The following is a 22,476-nucleotide window of genomic DNA, read 5'->3' as shown; positions in this document are numbered from 1 at the left end:
GTTCTGTGGGCATGGTTTAGGTGGTGGGCGTGGCTTGGTGGTCATGTGACTGGGTGGACATGGCTTGGTGATCATGTTATTGGCTGGGTGTGGCCAACTCAATATCACTCACATCGAGGCAAGCATCTCCTCGCCTGGCCTCTCATGACTGTGGGGATGCTGCAATAGTTGTAAGTGTGAAAAATGGTCATAAGTCACTTTTTTCAGTGCCATTGTAACTTTGAATGGTCACTCCACACAAGCTAAGTACCAGCAAAGGAGGGGGAAAAAACTCCAGAGAAGTTCCTGAGACAGGAAGTCTAGTCCTGCCAAGAATGTAATCAGGGTTAACGGAGAGGCAGTTTCTGTAAGCAATACCAGAATGTTTCCTTCCTGCCTTCCTTACAGGATAAGGCCAGTAATTTCTTCTAACAACCAGTTCTCCAAACTCCTTAGAATGTTAACAATCGGTTCTAGTGAATAGGTGTGAACTGGTAGAATCCCACCCCTGCATACAACCCATCTGTGTGAATCACAGAAACTATGGAGAACTGATTAATTTGAAATGGCCACATTTATTTCAGCAAGCTACTGAAAAAACATTTATGCAAAACTATTAGTACCCCATTTCCTTCCATTGCAGAAGATCCCACCTTCTCCATGGCAGAACAGCAGCAAAAGCTAAGGGAAAGTGATGGAGAAGACTACCAAGGCCAGCAAAGATAGGATTTCCAAAGCAAGCTGGCACAAAAAAGCATAAGGGTGCTTCAAAGGCCAGTCAGCATCACCCAGGGCAAAGTCATACTGAAAGCCACCCTGAGTCACCTCCCCATGCCATCTGCTTTTCTTCTTTTTAATAGTGGAAAACGCAACCTAGTTTGCTTGCAGAACATGCAAAAATATAACAAGGTTAGAAAATGGTAAAGAAGAATTTTGAAAGCATCTGGAGGTGACAAAAGCCTCTCTGTCCTTTGGGGCTCTCAAGCATTACCTGAAATTAGTACCAGGAGAAGGTCATCTGCTGTGAGACTCTTGGCTAATTCCAATATGGCCCTGGCTGCCTCCAAAGCTTCTTGATCAGGAAGGTTGTCCCTTGCTCCTTCCAGGACTTGGATTCGGCTGTGCGGCTTCAGCAACATTTCCCTGCAACATTTCCCCCGCAAAAGAGTCACTTATTAGCTGAGCTTTATACTGCTGAAACCCATGATATTTAAAACTTTTTAAACAGATGGCCAGTCAGGATAATTAAGGTGATAATGAAAGGAAAACAAAAGAATATTGATCACCTAAAATTCTAAGGAGCAACTCAAAACATCACATTGTCTTCTGTTTTTCCCACGGGTTAAATAAAAATAGGAAGTTATCTCCATAAATCTGTTCAAGTAGCTAGGTATTTGAAGTAGGTAAAGCATGTCACAACTGAGATTTAAGTTAACCAAATCATGAAGGACTCAAGACAAGATTCTTGGAGCTAGCTTCCATGTCAGATTTTTATCTCCATAAAATATGGCCTTCTTCCTTACCTCATTCCTGCATGTCGCAGAGTTTCTTGGATGCCTCGAGGAACACTGATTATTCCCTGAGTGAGGTAGCCTCCGAGGATGTCCTCAGCCACTGCTGCCATGCCCAGAACAGCCTTTCCAAAGCCAACCAGGTATAGATTTCTCTTCAGTTCAAAAGGACGGCCATGTAGCAAAAGTCTGGGGCGTCCACCTGGTTCTAGCACCAAGGCCCTTTTCAGTATCGGCCCCGGCAGGACTGCATCCACAGCACTGCGGAAAAAATGTAGCCCATGGTCCTTGAGAGTCATTTTGAGAGAAGATATCTCACTGGTGAAACTAAAACTGGGCCGCCAACAGGTTTTGCCAGTGATTGGCAAGCTTTTGAAGACAGAAACCATGCCCCGAATCCACCAGGAATAAGTGATGATTAATATCCTGAAAAAAATGGGTAAGTTAGTGATGAAGGATATCTGGCAAGTTGCTTTTCACTCCCAGAATATATGCTTTATAGACGCTTTGCTTGCCATGAGCTTTCTCATTTTCCTCACCTTCCTGTGCTTTTCTTCTCCTGGGAAAGGTCCAGAGGTCTTTTTCTATACCCAATTTGATAGATCAAATGGGAAAGTTAATGATTTGCCAGCAAGAATTTCTTAAAAACAATCTATCTGGCATTTAGGGAATGGAAAAAACTAGAGTGAGTTAAGCAATATAATCTTGAAAAAGAAACATATACCACATATATTGTCTTCTCCTCCTTCCCCCAAAATGTAGAATACAAACTAAATTACTGATTACAAAACAATCAAACTTCCAACATGGATATTTTGTGAAGCTAGGGCAACAAAATAAGAAGCTTCAAATAATTACCGGGGGAGGCAGAGAGAGAAGGAGAGAAAACTCCTGCCTAGAAACCAGGAGAAGGAGAGTTCTAGTCCTGTCTTGTCCATGAAAGCCAGCTGGGTAACTTTGGGCAGTCACTTTCACTCAGCCTAACTCACCTCACAGGGGTGTATTGTGTGTGAGTTATTTATTTTAACAAAGGGAAGGTGAACTATTCATAAATAAGAGAATGAATTTATTTTCTCCATCCGTGAATTATCTCACTAGTAAGGATTTTCTATGGAGTCATGCAATGGTGTCAATAAGAGCATCAGATAGTGGGAAAGGTCTTAACCCAAGAGTGAGAGATATTGATGGTGGTTAAACAATGAATATATTAATTTTTCCTTGCATACTATACATGAAAGAAAAATCTCTTAAGAATCAACCTAATGATCAAGAAAGAAATTCAGCCTCATGATTCAGTATCTGATCACTGACTCTCAGAAGTAGTGTTTGGGGTAGGCCCCAACACACCGATCCCAACTGGTCTCTGGGAGAATTCTGCCTCCAGCTCATCAGTTCTGCCATTCTGTTGACATCTTAGAACATTGGAGATTTACTTTGCATTCAAGTCTTGTAGCATATGGAATCCAAATTTCTAAACTGTCCTTCAAATGAGTTTTGAGTTTAAGACATCCTGAATTCTGTGGTGTTTGGATCCATCTCATTGGCTCAGTTAATGTATGTTCAAAGATGCCAACAAATGGCAAAACTGAGCTCTGACATATTCTTTAACATCTGTTCTTTCACTTCAGTTGGTAGCAAGTTGCTTTGAGAAGATATTGTGTTTCTGTTATTTGTGAAATGTAAGCTTGCGATGAGTACTCATCAATGCATACTGAGACTCTGAAAAGAGTGCACAGAAGAGCAACTAAGATGATAAGGCTAAAACATATGAAGAACAGTTGCAAGAACTCTGTCTAGTCTAGTAAAATGAAGGGCTAGGGCAGATATGATAACAGTGTTCCAGTATTTGAGGGGCTACCACAAAGATGAGGGGGGCAAACTATTTTCCAAAGCATCAGAAGGCAAGGCATAAGCCAATGGATGGAAACTAATCAAGGAGAGAAGCAAGCTAGAACAAACTAGAAATTTTCTAACAGTGAGAACAATGAACCAGTAGAATGACTTGCCTTCAGAAGTTGAGTGCTCCATCACAAGAGGCTTTCAAGAAGAAATTGGACATCCATTTGTCTAAAACAGTATAGACTTTCCTGTTTGAGCACGGGGTTGGACTAGTTGACTTCCAAGGTCCTTTCCAACTGTTACTCTATTAATTGACTATTCTATTATTCTATTCTCACATTAAGCAATGTGCTGTGATTAATTTTTTTTACTGCCAGAGGAGACCGTTCAATTGAAATTTTATAGACTTCTGATCTTTGGATTAGATTTCCTGCTTTATATAACAATTTTATTAAACATTATGTTAATCAGAATTCTGATAACTGATTTGTGAATTGGTTTGATGATGTAGATTCTTGTTGAAATGACAGAAATAAAAGGATGACCTCAGCAGGCTTCCAGGTTCATGAAGACCTTGTGAAAGCACCATGCAAACCTTGTGAAAGAAACCACAGAGCTTGAGGATGAGTGAGTCAGGATGTGTGATACAAAAATTTATGCCACCAGATAAAGACTGAATGCACCAATTATCACATTAAACAAGAGGAAAACCTTATACGCACCAATTCCACCCGCGCTTATTACAATTTTGTAAATAACAAACTAAAAAACTCAAGGTCCATCCCACCCCTGATAGGACCTAATGGTAAAGACTGCAATGACGACACCATTAAAGCCAACCTCTTTAACACATTCTTTGGCTCAGTATTTGTAAACAGCAATGGATCATGCCCAGTATTTCCTAGCCAAACCACAGAAAACTACAATGATCTAATACATATTGATTTTACAGAAGACAATGTTGAAAAAGCACTACGCAATCTAAAACCATCTCTATCTATTGGACCGGACAGAATATGTGCCTACTTCTTAAAAAAGCTATCCACTGCCATAGCAGAACCTCTAAGCATAATCTTTGAAAAATCTTTCAGGACCAGCTCCTTGCCTAACCTATGGTCACAAGCCACGGTCATCCCCATCTTCAAAAAGGGAGACCCCAGCCTAGTTGAAAATTATAAACCAATCTCCTTATGCTGCATCACCTGTAAAGTCATTGAATCAATTATTAACCAATCCATCATCCCCCACTTAGAGACAAACAACCTACTCTCTAATAAACAATTTGGTTTCAGAAAAAAACTATCCTATAATCTGCAACTCTTACATATGGACTACACAACTCGATCAGGGCAAAACAATAGACGCAATCTACATAGACTTCTGTAAAGCCTTTGATTCAGTGGTACATGATAAACTACTCCTAAAACTAAAATCTTATGGTATCTCTGGACAACTGCATAACTGGATAGAAGCATTCCTGTCAAACAGACAACAAATGGTCAAAATTGGGAGTGTCCTGTCAAATTCTGTATCTGTCAATAGTAGTGTCCCCCAAGGCAGTGTTCTAGGACCAACTCTCTTCATACTCTACATAAATGACCTCTGTGATCACATTAAGAGCAACTGTGTTCTCTTCACTGATGATGTAAAGCTGATCTCAACAAATAAATGCTCTGTCCAACATATTGGCAAAAAAAAAAAAAAAAAACAGAAAATAAAATACAAGCTGAATAGTCAAGACCTTGTTGATGATCCAAGCTCTGTAAAGGACCTTGGAATACTCATCTCTAATGATCTAAGTGCTAGAGCCCACTGTAACTACATAGCCAAAAAGGCATTAAGAGTTGTTAACCTAATCCTACGTAGCTTTTTCTCTGGTAATATCACACTACTAACTAGAGCATACAAAACATTTGCTAGACCAATACTTGAATACAGCTCATCAGTCTGGAACCCACATTACGTATCTGATATTAGCACAGTTGAGAAAGTCCAGAAATATTTCACAAGAAGAGTTCTCCACTCCTCTACTCGTTGTAGAATACCTTATACCACCAGACTTGAAATTCTAGACCTAGAAAACCTTGAATTACGCCGTCTTCGGTCTGATCTAAGTATGGCATATAAAATCATACATTGCAATGACTTACCTGTCAATGAATACTTCAGCTTCAACCATAACAACACAAGAGCACACAACAGATACAAACTCAAGGTTAACTGCACCAAACTTGATTGCAGGAAATACGACTTCAGCAACAGAGTGGTCAATGTCTGGAATACTCTACCTGACTTGGTTTCTTCCCCAAACCCCAAAAACTTTAACCTTAGACTGTCTACTATTGACCTCACCCCTTTCCTAAGAGGTCTGTAGTGGGCGTGCATAAATGCACCAACGTGCCTACCGTCCCTGTCCTATTGTTTCTTTTTATTTTTCTTATATGTACCCACTTCATGTATTCATAACTATGTATATACTTATACCTATTATCTTGTAAGCGATTGACAAATCAAAATAAATAAATAAAAAATAAAAAAATAAACTTCTTGCCTTATCTACTCTGTGATGTTTCCTGCTTATGTAACCAAATAAAAATAAGAAATCTATATATACTTGTATTTGAGATTCATTAAGCATTATGGGGGGGACCCACCTTTGTCCAGGCCTGAAAAAAACATGTGATAGAAAGAGAATTTGGATTCTACCTCTTTGTTCACGCCAAGCCACACCTGATTCCCTGCATAACAATTACAATTAAAAAGACAAAAACTAATGTAAACTAAAAAAAAAAAAAGTACAGAAAAAAGAAAAAAGAGTAACAATATAATAAAGAAAATGAAAATATATAAAACAATGATTTCTCCCTTCATAAGTATAAACAATTTTCATAACTTCTCTTAAAATACAACAAATGATATATTTTCCCCATATCTCATCTCTTATCTATAAACAAAAACTTGGCATTCAATTCTAGTCAGCAAGTTACCAGAGATAACTATCTCTTTTAACCTTGATCAAAGAAACCAAGTTTATATTCCTTCCTTTTTGTTTTAACTATTTTTAATCTCTTCAAATACTGTCCTAAAACTTGATTTGTTTCCTTTTTTTCATTGTCCTGTCTTACAAAATCTTTTAAATGTTAAGAAATTGATTTCCTAAATCCAATATAGGAAAATTATCCAGGCCACTCTTTTGATTTATTTGTATGTCCCTTTTAATTATTAAGACACCAGCTGGTTTCATTTGTATATCCAGTATAGCATCTTTTTCCATATCACTCTATTGCAAAGGTTAGTAATACCTGAGAAGTAAATAAGAAGCAATTTCCGAAAGTGATTAAGAAATGACTCTCAGCAACCTTATGTTTATATAGGCTGTATTACAGCAGTGAGCTTGATTGAAATCCTTCGAACCCAGCCGTTCAACTCATAAACTGAGCACCAAAATCTCCATTCCTGCAGTCTTCTCACAAAGAGCAGCTACCCAGAATATAGGTAAGCAAATCTCATAATTTCTCCTTTTTCTAGAGAGACTTCACTGGCCAGAATTCACATCTCTGTTCAATACTGTTCCTGGTCCTTCGGGGATGTCTAATTTGCCATAAATCTTCATCAGAAGTCCCATTTTAGGACTAGATTTTATATACTGTGGGTAATCTGGTTTTGAGTTTGTTCAGTTTGATTTAGCAAGTTGTGTGAAACAAGCCATTTTAGTCTGCAGAGCATGTGAACCTTGCCAAATGTTAGATTTAAACAAGGATCATCTACCAATTTCATGAAGCAGATATTTTTAGATAACCTATTATTGAACAATTGATGTGTAAAAGATATGGTAAATTGCTCTTATGAAGAAGAAACTACTGATGACAGTGACTTCTCAGGTGGATGAATAACATTTTTATTAGATCTGAAAAAATCTGATGCTAAAAATATTTTTTTTCTTTTAAATTTATTGATATAAGTATGGTGAAATTTTGAGATACATTGTTCTGTGCTGTTTTCTTGCATTGTTTCTTGACTTACAAAGTACAGGTAGTCCTCAACGTACAACCACAATTGAGCCCAGCATTTCTGTTGTTAAGTGACACATTGAGTTCACAACCTTCCCTTCCACAGTTGTTAAGTGAATCACTGCAGTTGATAAGTTAGTAACCAGGTTGTTAAGTGAATCTGACTTCCCCATTGACTTTGCTTGCCAGAAGGTTGCAAAAGATGATCACATGACCTTAGGAGGCAGCAATGGTCGTAAGTATGAGTCAGTTGCCAAGCATCTAAATTTTGTTCACATGACCATTGGGCTATTACAAAGGCTGTAAGTGTGAAAAGTGGTCACAAGTCACTTTTTTCAGTTGTAACTTTGGTCACTAAATGAACTGTTGTAAGTAGAGAACTACCTGTATTAAGGACGAAAAATGAAATAAAATCCTAAAATTATTTAATTTCTATATAATGTCTTCTCGTAAATGTGGCTAATCTGGGGTAATAAATCTCCTTTTCTACTCTTTTCTGCTACGGTATTACTGATCAAGTGCTAGAGATAGTACAATAATCAAATGGCATCCGGCTATATATGTACTAAAGAAAATAAATCCTCCACTGCACTTCAAAGTTTTCTCTGTGTTCTTGAGTTGTTTTGTCTACTTTAATCTGCCCCATTTTGGCCAAGAGCCTGATGCTTTCATTCCCACTGGCATGCAAGGTCACAAGCGTATCAGGGATGGCCCTCACATCTCACAGCCACAACAGCTTCCCTGCCGTCTTTCACTTCTGAACAACAGAAGAGTCTAAAAGGGGAATAATTTATTCTCTGCACTGAAATTAGGACTGTGACGCAAGAGTTATGGCTAGCCAGATCAAAATGAAATTTCTTCTCCTTCTTCTTTTTTCACTTGATCGTAGCAGCTGCTCAGAAAGTGAAGAAGCCATCATTAATCTTGGCAGATCAGCTGAGAATTGCATCTTCTATGGCAGCACAGCTCTGGGACTGTGAAGAACTTAGATTAATCTCTTTTAAATGAAAACTTCATAAGCTGTCATTAATGAAAACTGGTCCTAATCTACATATTAATTTGAATAAATAATCCCAACATGCTCCTCACGACTCCTGCTTAGTTTCAATACATAGAAATGGAAGTAACTTTTAATTCCACAGAATGGTATACAGAAGGCATTCTAAAATAAATAACTGAATCAGAGAATAAACAATAACATATACTATACTTGAAATAGATATAAGATTAAAAGTAGAAATAAAAAAAATGAATTAATCAAGGTCAGAGATGTCAAACTGGCGGCCCATGGGCAGGATGCATCACATACAGGCCACACCCACTCCAGCTCCACAAAGGCAAAAAAACGTTGTGATACATCACAATATGTAACATGATGCGATCGAGTTTGACACCCGCGATCAAGGTGGTGTACAAAATCACTGAATAATGACATCATTTAACACCAACCTCTACAAAGAAAGGTGATTAAGCCAGGGGTTGGGGTGGGGGAGAAGAGAGAGAATAACTATCTGAAATCAGGCAGTTGTGGGTATTATCAAATAGCAATGGGAAGAGCCAAAAGTAAATCTTTTGACAACACACTCTAGCAACTTAGGAAATGTTACATTCTTTTAGACATTTTATATCCCTTTGGGCAGTCATCTGTGACTTTGCAATTAGAAAACAAAAAACTGAGCACCTATTGTTATGTATATCCCTCATCAGTTGCTCCCTAATATATTTTCACAACAACCCACTGTGGCCTTGTATGACCCTCAACTCAGGTACTGAAGCTGGACTTCTTCATTGTTCATTGTTCTTCCCATCACATTCTGCTACACAGGTGGACAGTCATCTTGAGCGAAGTGATCCCCCCTGCTGCAAATCCTGGATCTGACCCTGAGCCCCATCTATGTCCTAAAACCAGAGGGGATCATATAGGTCAGGACAGCCAATCTCAAAGCTCCTGTTCCTACAAGTCCACAATTTCTCCTCAGTTTAGAGGGAGGCACTCGATGGGAGAGCAAGTAACTGGATAATAGTTAGTCCTGATGTTACCTAGTTTGGGTAGGGAAACAAGACCCCTCATAGTTTGTCCTGTTGGAAATCATCACCTTCTGGCATACAACTTCATTACAGGCAGTTCCCGGTACTCATCAGGCGGTCGAGAGAAAAAATGGAAAGGAAGAGGAGAAAGCCTGGGAACTACTACTTTGAAATGATGCTTCCTGAAGAAGCAGCAACCCTTCCCTCTATGGAGAGGAATTGCTCTGGCTTTGGGAGGGTAAGGGTATACACACTGGTAGTGCAATTGTGTGCCTAAACTGTGGGTTTACAAATAGAGAAGGGGATATCCATGCAAGTGCATAGAAGACTTCATGTCAACAGTGGAGCTCTCCCCTTCATCTTCTGTTGGCCTATAGCCCTCAACTAGTGAACCTCGAGCTAATGAAGGCACCCAAATATTCCTCATTGTCCTTGCACTAACTCAGACATCAACTGTTTCCATTTTGGGGCAAACCATGATTAAGCACACAGATTCCTCAGCTCCCATTGACAATTTGTTTATTAATAATCTGAATCTAAAGAAATACAGTTCCACTAAACAGCATTTAATTGTGTTGGGTTTTTTTCCTTATTAACAAAATAATATTATACATTCCTAAAAATCACTGTAGTTCCCTAGTTAGCTATTCTAATATAAGTCAAAAACTGAGGTGCATTGTGCGGACTTCTGACTACATTTTTTTGCTCAGGGATTCTAAACTTCAAATCTTAATTTGGCTTCACTGATAAATAATTTAGGACAAATGCATAGAGGTGTGTGACCTAACACAACTGAAACCTGATTAATTTGTTATTGGAATTTGTGACAACCCATTATTCCAGTGTTTACAACTAAGATCAAGATCACGACAATTTTAGAATTTACCAGTTCGATTTTTTTTTTTCAGTCAATACATGAATTGCTTAGTGGTTACATGTTTTCAAACACTGTGATGTAATTCTCTCAGAAAAAGAGCATATGCCGGCATATCTGGATTAATGAACAGGAATGCATAAAGTATCGTTAGAACAATATCTCAACATGGAATGTACAGCCCAACATCTGTGGAAGTCACCCATTTTAAAAAGGTTGGATTAAATATTCAAAGAGAAAACTGTCAAATACAATACAGTTTAGCAACTAATTTTCTTGGACTCCTGTGACACAGACCAATCAGAGATCAGCTTGCCAGATTGAAAAAAACACACAAGAGCCCAGTCAGCCTAGTTCAGTTGCTTGTGAGTTGCCAAAAGGTATACCATAAAGCAGGTCACTCTCTCTGAAGATGCCAGCCTGAAAACACCAGATGCTGGCAAAAGGTCAGACAAAAGAAATCTGGGCTACAGCAATTCAGCTCAGAAGTTCATTGATGCCAGCCACTGAAGTTTACATCAATATATTAAACAAAATTACTCTTCAGGAACTGTTATTCTGTTAACTTACCATTACTCTAAAAAAATCCTTACAATGTTCCAGCTGTCAGAATAAGGTATGGGGTACCACAGGTCATAAAAAGGAGATTTTGCAAATGGCACATAAGGGAAAAAATGAGTTTAAGTTAAAAAATGGAAGCACCGAGACCTTTCCTGGGTTTGTTCACTTGTCTGTAACCTTTCCAACGTATCAGTTAATGTGGTGAAGATAGGTAATGTTTTCCTAGCTGCGCCTTATTTGATTACATTTTCAAGTAATTTTCCCATCCATTTTGGAGCTTCTTAATAAAGACAGGTTAAGGGAAAAGAGCTTAGAGGGAGAGAAACGCCACAAAGAACTGGAATGGTGCCGGGAAAAAGCATTAAACATTTTTTCTATCAATTTAGAATTTAGAGTCAGCTTTTAGGGAGATGGGCAATGTAGAAATTAAACAAATAAATTTATGCCAACATTATTCTGGTTCCCAAAATGCCCTCCCACTCCCTGAAAACTCATGGCAGTTTCCTATTATTTTGTAAAATATAATTGTCATATAAACCTTAGAAAAAGCATGATTTAAGTCATGCTTGACTCTTGCTGGCTACATGAACAAAATCTGTGGCAGCAATAACAGAAGTGATTTGCCACTTGCCTGGGATTTCTTTTTTACTTCTCAGTCTACTAGCCTACAGCCCTAGTATTCTCAAGTGGTCTGCCATCTAAGCAGTAATTCAGGCCAAATATTTTCTTTTCTGAGATCAAGCAAGACTGACAAAGTGCTGCCGACTGCTGTAGGCACCAAATAAGCACATATAAAAAAAAATACCACCACTTCTGCACAAAGACAGAGAAAAGAAAAAGAAAAAGCTTCACCACACTGCAGGTCTTGGCCCATTCAAAAGTGTTGTCAGTCACTAAACATTTTTACTCTCTCCCTCCTTGTTATACACAAGCCTTTCCAAGTCTGATCTACTTCAAGTAATGAGGTCTTTAACTCCAAAATTTCATTATCAGCATCCCTATTATGGAGATTTATGGCAGATAAACGAAGGCAGGCAAGACAGTGGAAAGAAGAGGGCAATACGCCAGTCGAAAATACAACACTGGGACTTATTCTAGCTTAGAAGCCTTTCAAAGAGTAAAAAAAAAAGAAATCTGTGAAGGTTAAATTATCACAAATTACAAGCAGTCCTTGACTTACAACAGTTTATTTGGTGACCATTCAAAGTTACAATGGCACTGAAAAAGGTGACTTATGACTGTTTTTTATACTTACGGTCATTGCAGTGTCCTCATGATCACATGATAAAAATTTGGATGCTTGGCAACTGACTCATATTTATGATGGCTGCAGTATCCCAGGGTCGTGTGATCACCTTTTGCGAACTTCTGACAAGCAAAGACAATGGGGAAGCCAGATTCACTTTACAACCATGTTGCTAACTTAACTGTAAATTCACTTAGCAACTGAGACCAGAAATGTAGCAAAATGGGAAAAACTCACTTAATAACTATCTCGCTTAGCAACAGAAATTTGGGGCTTAATTGTGGTCGTTAAGTCAAGGACTACCTGTATTAGCTACCTCTAAAAGAAAACTGTTAGTTTGCCACTGAATGGCATTGTGGTGGGGTCACAGTCAAAAAAGGCTACTGCAATTATATTCCGCTTTCCAGCAATACAGTATTTGCTTAATTACTGTGAAAGCTAGTACCCACTGTTCTTACAGCTGTAGCAACTGGACTTGTGAGTGGAAGATAAGCGTTTTATTACTTGGAAAGAGAACAATTAATTTATGGAACCATGCCAGGTTGAGACTAGATCTAGAAATGGTCCCAAGCTACAAATTAGGTCCTCCAAAAGACAAGTGACACATCAGAGCAGACGGACTGACCAGATAATTTACCAACAGCAAATGAAAAAATGTATTTGAACTTATCTCAGTGCATAACAATGAATGTTTTACTATTTCTTACAAAGTACACTTCAGAACTGGAAAGGCATAGCCCGGTGTAGTGAAAACTAGTAGTAGTCTCAACCCCCTCCTTTAGGAGATAGGTAATATAATTTGAAGTATTTTAATTTAGGAAAAAAACATGAACATGAGGAATTCCATGACAATGTGTAACATGATGCATGCCCGAGTCATTTGACTATTATGGGGTATGTTTCATAAATAAATAAAATATAATCAGATGCTACATTTCCTCTTCTAATACTAGAATCTGTGGATCATCCAAGGAAGCTTAGAAAGTAGAACCACAGAACTTTAGATAACTCAAGATTTTCACTGCCTATGAAAGATGGGTCTCAGGAGATTCAACTGAGGCATTCCCATTCTTCTTACTCTAGACCAGCAGCTCCCAACCTTTTGGGCACCAGGGACTGGTTCCATGGAGAGAGGTTTTTCCACTGACAGGAGGGGGCATGATTTTGTGTGCTGCCTGCAACCCTCGGATGGGGTTTTGCTTGTTTGCACAGACCAGTTTCTGGCATGCTGCAGCCCAGTGCCAGTCCAAGGACTGGGATTGGAGACCCCTGCTCTAGACGGTAAGAGCTACTGTTTACTTGACCCTTAGAAAATTGTTCTAGACTTTGCTTAACTGTGATTGATATTTACTCATTACTATTACATGACCTTCCATTCACTAACCAGAGTGTTAACACTGGGGATTTAAGTTTTTGTTTTCAGGCAACTTTTTTGCATGATATACAAAACTTCTATAGTTGTTAATGTTTTTAACAACTGCATCGTGATTTTACATAACTATTTTATAGTTACTTTACTAGACTGTTGTACACTGCCAGAGTAATTTTCCATGAGACGGGCAGTCATAAATATTTGATAACTTGATTTTATTGTACTGCCCAATCCTACACAGAAGGCTAGTATCAATGTTCAATGTACAAAAGCAGTCAAACTCTTCTGCCCATATAGTACTTTGAAAGGCATGCCTTTTCTTCTTCTAGTTCTTCTCAAATTTCTTGATGAGGGTAAAAGAGGAGTGGAAAAGTTGACTTGAAACTCAACCTTAAAAAACTAAACTTCCCACCAAATAGAAGGGGAAGAAATGGAAACAGTGACAGGTTTTATTTTCTTGGCCTCCAAGATCTCTGCAGATGGCGACTGCAGCCATGAAATGAAAACACGCTTGCTCTTTGGGAGGAAACCTATGGCAAACCTAGACAGCACAATAAAAAGCAGAAATATCACCTCGCCAATAAATGTCCACAGAGTCAAAACTATGGTTTTCCTAGATGTAATGTATGGCTTTTAGAGTTGGACTATAAGGAAAGCTGAGAGCCAAAAGAACTGATGCTTTCGAATTCTGGTGCTTGGATTTCAAGGAGGTCAAATCAGTCAATCCTAAAGGAAACCAACCCTGACTGTCCTTTGGAAGGACAGATAGGTAAGTTGAGGCTCAAATGCTTCAGCCAACAAATGAGAAGAGAGGACTCATTTGGAAAAAGACCCTGATGTTGGGCAAGATTGAAGGCATAAGGAAAAGAGGACAGCAGAAGATGAAGTGGCCAGAAAGTGTCATTGACTCAACAAACATGAATTTGGGAAAACCCTGAATTTGGAAAGAATTTGGGAACCCTGAAAACATGAATTTGGGAAGACAGTGGAGGACTGGGGGGCTGGTGTGCTGTGGTCCATGGAGTAGCGACTGAACAAGATGTGTGGACTTCAATACCCAGAGTCCCCCAGCCAGTTTTTGAAATCCAAGCATCTTTCAATTGCCAAATTTGAGAGACATGGCACCCTACAGAGACCCGAATCTCTCCAAAAGGAGAAGAGAGGGACAAGGTTTCCAACCTTAGGTAGGGATGGGCTGCAATCCCCACAACAGCCCCGCCTAGCAGCAGTAGGGCATCTTCAGGGCCGTTGCGGGCGCTTTCAGCTTCTCCCTTCCCCCCCTCCCGCCCCCCACCCGCGCTAAAACACTCCTCGCTGGCCTCGGGCCTTACTCGCGTATCCCAGCATGCACCAGACCGGTAGCCTCTCCGTTGCTGCTCCTTTTCGTCGCTTCTATTTCCTCCGGTGGCCCACAATCCCACGCGTGCCCCCACCGCCACTCCTCTCCCCGCCGCCCCAAAGCCGCAAAATGGCGGACACAATGAGCCGGAATTGCCGCCGCCTCTTTCCCGCAGCCTGAGTGGAATCCGCCCGAGGGCAAAAGTCGCTTCGGTCCTTCGCCGGCTCGGCCTTCTTCTCCCGTTCCCCCGTCCCCGCCGCAGGCTAGCCCTGCCCGACTCCGTTTTCCCCTCACCTTAGCCGGAGCGCAGGCCCCGCCGGCTCCCTTTCCCCGCGGCGGCGGCGGCGGCGGCATGAAGCTGACGGACAACGTGCTGCGGAGCTTCCGCGTGGCCAAAGTGTTCCGCGAGAACTCGGACAAGATCAACTGCTTCGATTTCAGCCCTAATGGCGAGACCGTCATCTCCAGCAGCGACGACGACTCCATCGTGCTCTACGACTGCCAGGAGGGAAAGTGAGTGGCCGGGGTGGGGTGGGGAGGATGCGAGGAGCTCTTCGCGGGAAAAGAGGCCCTGCACGAGGCGGCCTTTGTGGATTGGGGAAGCATCGAAGCGGCTTTTCTTTTCATCCCAAGCCCAATCCACCAAGAGCGGACCTTTTAAGGGGAGGGGGGGGAGGCGTTGCTTTTTTTAAGGTAGATGCTCAGGTGCATCTCTGAGGCTTTGCGTTGCAGGGAGAACGTCTGAAAATAAAAGAAACCAGGGACAATTTTTTAATATCACTCTGGAGAAAGATATGCGATAAGCCTAAATTAAATGTACGCTTTTAAAACTCTGTTCATGTCCCTATTTCGCTAAAGTCTGATTTCAGTCATTCTAATCCAGAATGTATATTTTCTAAATATTTATTTATTTATTTATTTGATTGCATGATTGATTTATATTGCCACCTATTCGCCCATGGCGACTCAAGGCGGCTTACACAATGTAAAATCATATTTAAAACAAAAAATAAAAATAAAAACAATAAGAACTAACAAAACGAATCAAATAAATTAGTAAAGTACAATAGAACAAAATTTGGGAAAACAAAACAAAAACAAAAACCAACTTCCACCCTCCTTCCCCAAAGACAGCAGGTCACACTAGCCATTTGATGGGTTCCAGCCCTCTCTGGGTTCCCCAGGCCCACTGGCAAAACCAGGTCTTCAGTGCCTTTGGGAATAGGATTAATGAGGGACCATTTCTAATCTGGAGGAATGATGTTCCAGAGAGATGGAGCCACCACAGAGAAGGCCCTTCTTCTAGGTCCCACCAGGTGTATCTCCCTCAGGGGTGGGACCTGCAGCACTCCCTGCCTAAATATATGGAAAGCACCTCTGTTTAAAACTCCTGTCACAAACTATCGTCGTTATGGGGGTGCTGACTATCTCCTTTCAATTTGTACTGGCTTTTATTGAGTCTTTCGATTATGTAGACTTGTAAACAGATAAAATGATGTAAAATATCAATAAGTCTTCTGTGGCGGTATTCCAAAAGCTCTCAAATCTAGGTCAGTACTGTACTCTTAAATTTCTCACCGTTTCAAGAAGTGTTGTTTATTTTGTATTTGTCTTTGTAAAATGTGCAATGTACACATTTGATAATCAAACATAGGCTGTGTTGGACAGTATTATTCTGGTGGGGAACTTAGATAATAGTTTGCAAGAATATTTGTAGGTTTAGTGTGAATCGTTTGAGACACTATTCAGAAATGTATTTAACTTAGGGTTAATAGTGAAATATGAAGTGGGCTTAACTATGAAAGGTGCTTGGTGCTCTCTGGACTCGGTTGTTTTCTTGCAGACATTTCATTACCCAAAGTGGGTAGTAAGTGCTAGTAAGGAATGGGGTTTGCTCTCAGTTTATATTCTAGTGTAGTGATGATGAACCTTTTCGCCACTGAGTGTCCAAAGCGCATGCACACCACCCCCACGCATGTGCCCCACCACCCCGTGCATGCGTGACAGAGACCTGAAGACCAGCTGGCCGGTGGGAGGCATGCGCACATGCACAGTGGAGCCAAGCTGGGGCAATGACGCATGTGCCCCTAGACAGGCTCTGCGTGCCACCTGTGGCACGTGTGTTATAGGTTCGCAACCACAGTTCTAGTGGCTTGCCCTATCAGTGTTAGTGGAAGTTGTCTTGGTGATTCTTTGGTTAGGCTGTTTATTGTTAGCTTGTTTGGTAGTTCTTTCATTGGGGTATTATCTACTTCTTGATTGCAGGTCTGGTGTTAATTTGGTATTAATCTGTGCTCAACTGGGTGTTGTGTTCTGGTCTTTATGTTTCCTTTTTGGCTTGTCTCTTTTGAATGGTATGTAAATATTGTTTCTTTCTATGTGCCTGTTGATGGCCGATTTATCAGGGAGCCAGCCTTCCAGGAATTCTCTAGCATTTTTGATTTGGCTTGGTCTGGGATGGTCAGTTTCCCAGCTGAAACTATGGTTAAGTCTGTTCATAGGTTGTGAAATGATGGAGTTCTCATCATGTCTTTTGACAAATGATAGGTGTTCATGGATGTGTTCTGCTAGTCTTTTTGCTATCCTAATTTGGGTACGTAAATGTCTGCAAAAAAGCAGCCAAGTTTAGAAAGCACCAAGAACTCATTTCAACCCTGAGCTACAAATATTCTCTTTTATGACCTTAATTAATTTAGTAATCACACCAGGCAATTACTTATTTGCTAAGTGACTTAAGTACTTTCATTACTGTGAACCAGTAGAAATGAAATTGTAGCTGTAATTACTTCAAGAATTGTCCTGTATTTATTTTTCTGTATAGATGGGAACTCAATGATTTGGGGATCATTATTGCAAATGCAGTTTCATATTAGTGGATTTTAATGAAGTAGATAGTGAAGTTGGAGATAGATATTGTCTTTTTATGATCAGACATACAGTTTACATTTGCTGTAAACTGTCCCAAATCTAAAACTTTGTCAGCAAAGTATTTGACCTTCACGCTTGCCAGGCATTCTTTAATTTTTGAGCATGAGGCTGACCTTCTCAGTTCCTTAAGTAAGAATAAACAAATTTGTTAAATCTTCAAACTTGAAAAATTCTTATTTAGATAGGTACAGTATCCTCTCAAGCAAATGTTATTGATAATTAGTTTGAATGTAGTTTAATGTATAAAGCAAAAAGGAGAGCAGTTGAATATTGGGGAAAATATCCAGAAATCTTTTGTTAGTTAACTTTCAAGATTTCATGACCCTTTTATTAACTTAGATGGTTTAAAATCTAAAATAATGGGAGTGGTGGGATGTGGTTGTTTTATCTGCACCAGCTTAGACTCTTAAATAGGGTTTTTGGATAGCTTGCAGAAAAATGATATGTTTTTCACCTTTCAGCCAAGAAAAATAGCTTTACTTCAGCTACTTTTCTGGTAACAGGAACAAATATTTCTTGCCAGGCACTAAGATCCACACCGTTCCTAACACTTTGACCTTCCAAAAAGCTTTAAAGAACTGGCTTTTCTCCCAAGCATTGGGATGGGGTAAGGCTGAAACCCAGTGATTCTGACTGTTTATGTATTAGGGAGCGTTGCTTAGAGCGCCAGGAGTTGTTTTGTGGGTGCTGGTTTTCATTGCTTCTTTTATCTTTTTATTGCTATTGGAGTGAGTTGCTCACAATTATCGTTGTTAGGACAAGCAGGCATATGCCTCATAAATATATAAATAGAACTGAAACCTTGTGCAAATATAGTATCAATGTTAACCATACTGTTATCCCTCTCCACTGTCACTATTAAAATTGCGTCCTGTTTTATTTATTTATATTTCATATTTCTAAGCTGCTCATCTCTCTCAAAGAGGGGCTCTTTCTGTGTGTCAGTCTAGGGAGCAATATACCGTATTTGCTGGTGTATAAGATGACTTTTTTGCCCTGAAAAACATGCCTCCAAGTGGGGGGGGTCGTCTTATACGCCGGCAAATACGGTATATCCACTGCCGGCTTTCGGATGCTTGTGGGACGCAGCGAAGGCGCCTCTGGCTTCCCGGATCCCCCACGTCACTTCCGCCAAGAGCCTCCCCGCGTTTCTGAATCAGGTTCGAATCCCGCTCGCCTCGCTCCGCCCGAGGCTGCAGCGACTGGGGAGCGAGAGCGTGGGTCGCTCCTGTCGCCCCAGGCAGGGCCATGTGAAGGCTGCCCGCCTTCCTGCTCCTCCCACGGCCCCTGGCACTCCGCCCTGCCGCTGCAGCCCCGGGGATTTCTGGAGGGCGTTTCCGGTGACCCCGCCGGGATCATTTGGCTGACCTAGCGGACGCGTTGCAAGAGGACTCTGTTGCGGGAAAGCCCGAGGGGAAGGGCCAGGGTTCTGGAGTAACGCCTGCCTACTCCGAGACATGCTCCTTTAGACAGTCCATCTAAGAGAGTTCAAATGTCCTTCACTCCCAACACAGAATAACATACACACTGTGTAAATATTGGATGATTAGTTACCGTATTTGCCAGCGTATAAGATGACTTTTTTGCCCTGAAAAACATGCCTCCAAGTGGGGGGGTCATCTTATACGCCCAGTCGTCTTATACGCCAGCAAATATGGTAGGTTATAATTCAATAATAGTACTATCAATATGTTTAAAAATAAAATACACTTAGTCCTGGATTTTATTTCAAATTTAAAAGTTTCATTAAATGTTATCATTAAAGTGACCAGCATTTTCCAAGTTAGATTATAGCAGAGAGCTTATTCCCTAAATATTTGGGTTAAAAAGAAGGGTGCTTCCAGCTCTTCTGCTAATTTGCTGAAATCTAATCATAAAAAACACAGACTGTAGCACCTCCATGCCTTGCAAGGTATTATATCTAGACTTAGAGATTTTGACATGAAAGGACTAAATTTAAATTTTAAAAAATGCTAATAGTCATCTTGCAAAATTACAACCCTGCTATTAATTGAAGTCTTGTTCAAGGTGACTAGAGAATGCACATATATTTCTATATTTGATAATGTGTAATTTGACTTGGTCACCTAATGTTTTAATTGTTTTCTTTTTTATATATATTAACCAAAAACTAGTCTTGCTGAGGAAACTAAATATCACTAAATATAAACATATTTTAGTTGCACACAGTAGAAATACAATATGATGAAAATTCAGGTTGTCAACACACACGCGCACACACACACACACACACTGCTTATAGTTATTCTATCTTATGAGTTAACATTGTGTACAGGCTGTTACAGGTAATCATTTGCTTAGTGATCAACTATTTGAAGTTACAACAGCACTGAAAAAAGTAACCATATTTCTCATTTATAACTATTATGGCATCCCCACTGTCACATGATCAAAATTCAGGCGCTTAGCAACTGGCATGTATTTATGAAGCTGTGCTGTCCTGTGGTCACCATTTGTAACCTTCCCAGCTAGGTTCCAACAACAAAGTCAGTGGGGGGAAAAGCCAGATTCATTTAATTACTTTAAAACTGCACTGACAAAAAAAAACCCATAAATGGGGCAAAACTCATTTAACAACTACCTTGATTAGCAATGAAAAGTTTGGGCTCAGTTACAGTCATTAAGTCAAGGACTACCTGTATGGCAAAACAGAATTTCTCTATAATTATTACTTTTTTCCCCCTTGGCAGGCCCAAGAGAACACTTTATAGTAAAAAGTATGGAGTTGATCTCATCAGATACACTCATGCTGCCAACACAGTTGTTTACAGTTCCAATAAAATAGATGGTAAGTGAGCCATTTTTCCTGATAGTTGCCTATGCATATTGGATATTTAACACTTTAATAAGTATTGAAGATTTGAGAAGACTGATTTTGACTGAAATTAATAGTCTATTCATGAAGCTGTTAATTGATAATGTAATGTTTCTTAATTTTAAATCCTAATTTTAAAGCACTGCTTTAAGATAATTTCCTGATCAGCGTTGAGTCAGAAGTAAATCAGAATGAAATGCAAGCATACACTAGCAATTTAATATTGGTTAAAAGGACGTTTGTCTATTCTTTTCTCTATTCTTTGAAGAATTAACAAAGTGTTTGTCAAGGAATAAATTGTACGTTTAATGGAATGGCTTTTATTGCTTTAACTTGCAAACAAGAGAAACAGGCTATTTCTCTTTCCCACTTCCTCCGGATCATTAGATGACAGTAAATTATATACTTTATTGGAACAGTGCATATCAGTAAAAATGCAAATCATTGTCCTTTATCAAATCAATAAAATACCCTGTTAAGCATATCAATCCCGGTAGACCCTCTTATCCATTTAAGCAGCAATTTTTCACTTACTTTTGTCCTTTCAAAGTTTCCCTCAAAAATCTTTGGGTTTCTGCAAGTCCTTTTGCCTAATTCAGCAATTTCTTTATTTACTCTGGAGACCTTGTATGCCTTTCTTAGCAACCATAGACAACACACAAATGTCATTAAGGCCTAAAATCCTTTACATGTTCCTGTAAAGTCTGAAATCTCACAAAGTACATTTTAACTTGAAAGTCTCTGAAAATTTACATCTAGTTGGCATGTGTTTTCTTTCAGGGCTTCCTTTTCGTACATTTCCTCCTGATTCTTTGGTAACAACTAGTTTTCCAGGTCTTTTGCTTTTTCTAATTCTTTCACAGACAGCAGTTTTTTACTTTTGGTTCATTGCTATCCTCAATTAATAAAATATTTGTTGGATTATTGTTATTGTTGTTATTGAACAAATTTGTATCTTGCTACAATCATAAAACTGAGTGGCTTACAAAATACAGGGAGTTATAAAATAAACATAAGCTAATTGAACCTTGGCCGAATTCATAACTTCAGGAAGCAAAGATCCTTTGGGGAAAAAAACTTCAGTTTGTTTTTTTTCAGAAAGTGGACAATGTTGGAGATGGAAAAATCTCCATATAGAAGTCTTTCCAGAGGGCCAGTCCCATCATGGAAAAACAAAGCTTCTGGGTTTCTGCCCCTAACTTACCCTGAATAGGAGACAAACAGCTGCTTCTGAAATGATTGGAAGTGCTGAGACCAACTCTAGTGAGGAAATGCAGTCCTGCAAGTAACTAGGTGTCAAGGGATAAATAGCTTTATAGATTAAAAGTAGCACTTTAAATTGTACCTGGAAGCTAATTGGAAACCAGTTAGAGACCTAAAAAAACAGGTATAAGTGGTCCACTCCGGTAGGCACCTGTGAGATGTAAGTCACGAATAATTTTATCCTCACAATACGGAGACAAGTCTGGTTCACAGTTCAAAGGTTTATTTCAAAAAGTGTTTGCAAAGGCAGCCTCCAAGTGTCTTCCCAAGTGGATTGAGTACAAGGAGAGCAAAATCCAATATTCAAGCAATACATTTTATACCCTCTACACCAGGGGTCGCCAACCTTTTGGACCTCAGGGACCACCAAACTCATAATTTTAGATCCCAGGGACCACTAACTGGTCCTTGGGCATGGCCTAATTTGTGGGTGTAGCTTGGTCATGTGACTGGCTGGGCATGGCTTGTATGTAAATATTATAAATATTTATATAAATATTGAATTGTTTATAAAAAAAGAGCAACTTTTACCCAAAAGCAGGCAAAGCAGGCAGATTGAGTTGCTCACAGAATCACAGATTCATTCAGAGATCTATCTGCCATCGGCTAGCTCACTCTCTCAAGTTTGCTTGCCATGAGTCTGCACTGAATTTGCTTGCAAGCAAACCTTCACTCCTAATGGAGGTTCAG

The 22,476-nt window shown here is 39.7% G+C and overlaps 2 protein-coding genes across 3 annotated transcripts in view; one reads left to right on the top strand and one right to left on the bottom strand.

The window, feature by feature from the left end:
- GLYCTK (glycerate kinase) overlaps window positions 1-14,823 on the bottom strand; it is a 28,924-nt gene extending 14,101 nt beyond the window's left edge. The window contains exons 1-4 of one of the 2 annotated variants that reach the window (XM_087954925.1): window positions 14,752-14,790; window positions 2,030-2,146; window positions 1,503-1,916; window positions 971-1,122 (exon numbers count right to left, since the gene is read on the bottom strand). In XM_087954925.1, the coding sequence (XP_087811051.1) occupies window positions 971-1,122; window positions 1,503-1,879 (529 nt within the window). In that variant the 5' untranslated portion in view covers window positions 1,880-1,916; window positions 2,030-2,146; window positions 14,752-14,790. Of the gene's footprint in view, window positions 1-970; window positions 1,123-1,502; window positions 1,917-2,029; window positions 2,147-14,751 lie in introns of both variants that reach the window. The other variant, XM_026683546.2, reaches the window with a different exon arrangement.
- A 23-nt stretch (window positions 14,824-14,846) lies between these two features.
- The window catches only part of WDR82 (WD repeat domain 82), a 22,440-nt gene continuing 14,810 nt past the window's right edge, over window positions 14,847-22,476 (top strand). Inside the window, exons 1-2 of the mRNA XM_026683560.2 lie at window positions 14,847-15,272; window positions 20,399-20,496. Of these exons, the coding sequence (XP_026539345.1) occupies window positions 15,112-15,272; window positions 20,399-20,496 (259 nt within the window). The 5' untranslated portion in view covers window positions 14,847-15,111. The remainder of the gene's footprint in view (window positions 15,273-20,398; window positions 20,497-22,476) is intronic.

Source organism: Notechis scutatus, chromosome 2, assembly GCF_049901735.1.
Source record: "Notechis scutatus isolate UNSWTSFEM ecotype Mainland chromosome 2, rNotScu1.2, whole genome shotgun sequence".
NCBI classification, from domain to species: domain Eukaryota; kingdom Metazoa; phylum Chordata; class Lepidosauria; order Squamata; family Elapidae; genus Notechis; species Notechis scutatus.
Note: the sequence above shows the minus strand (reverse complement) of the source record. Positions and strands in the feature narration are given on the sequence as shown.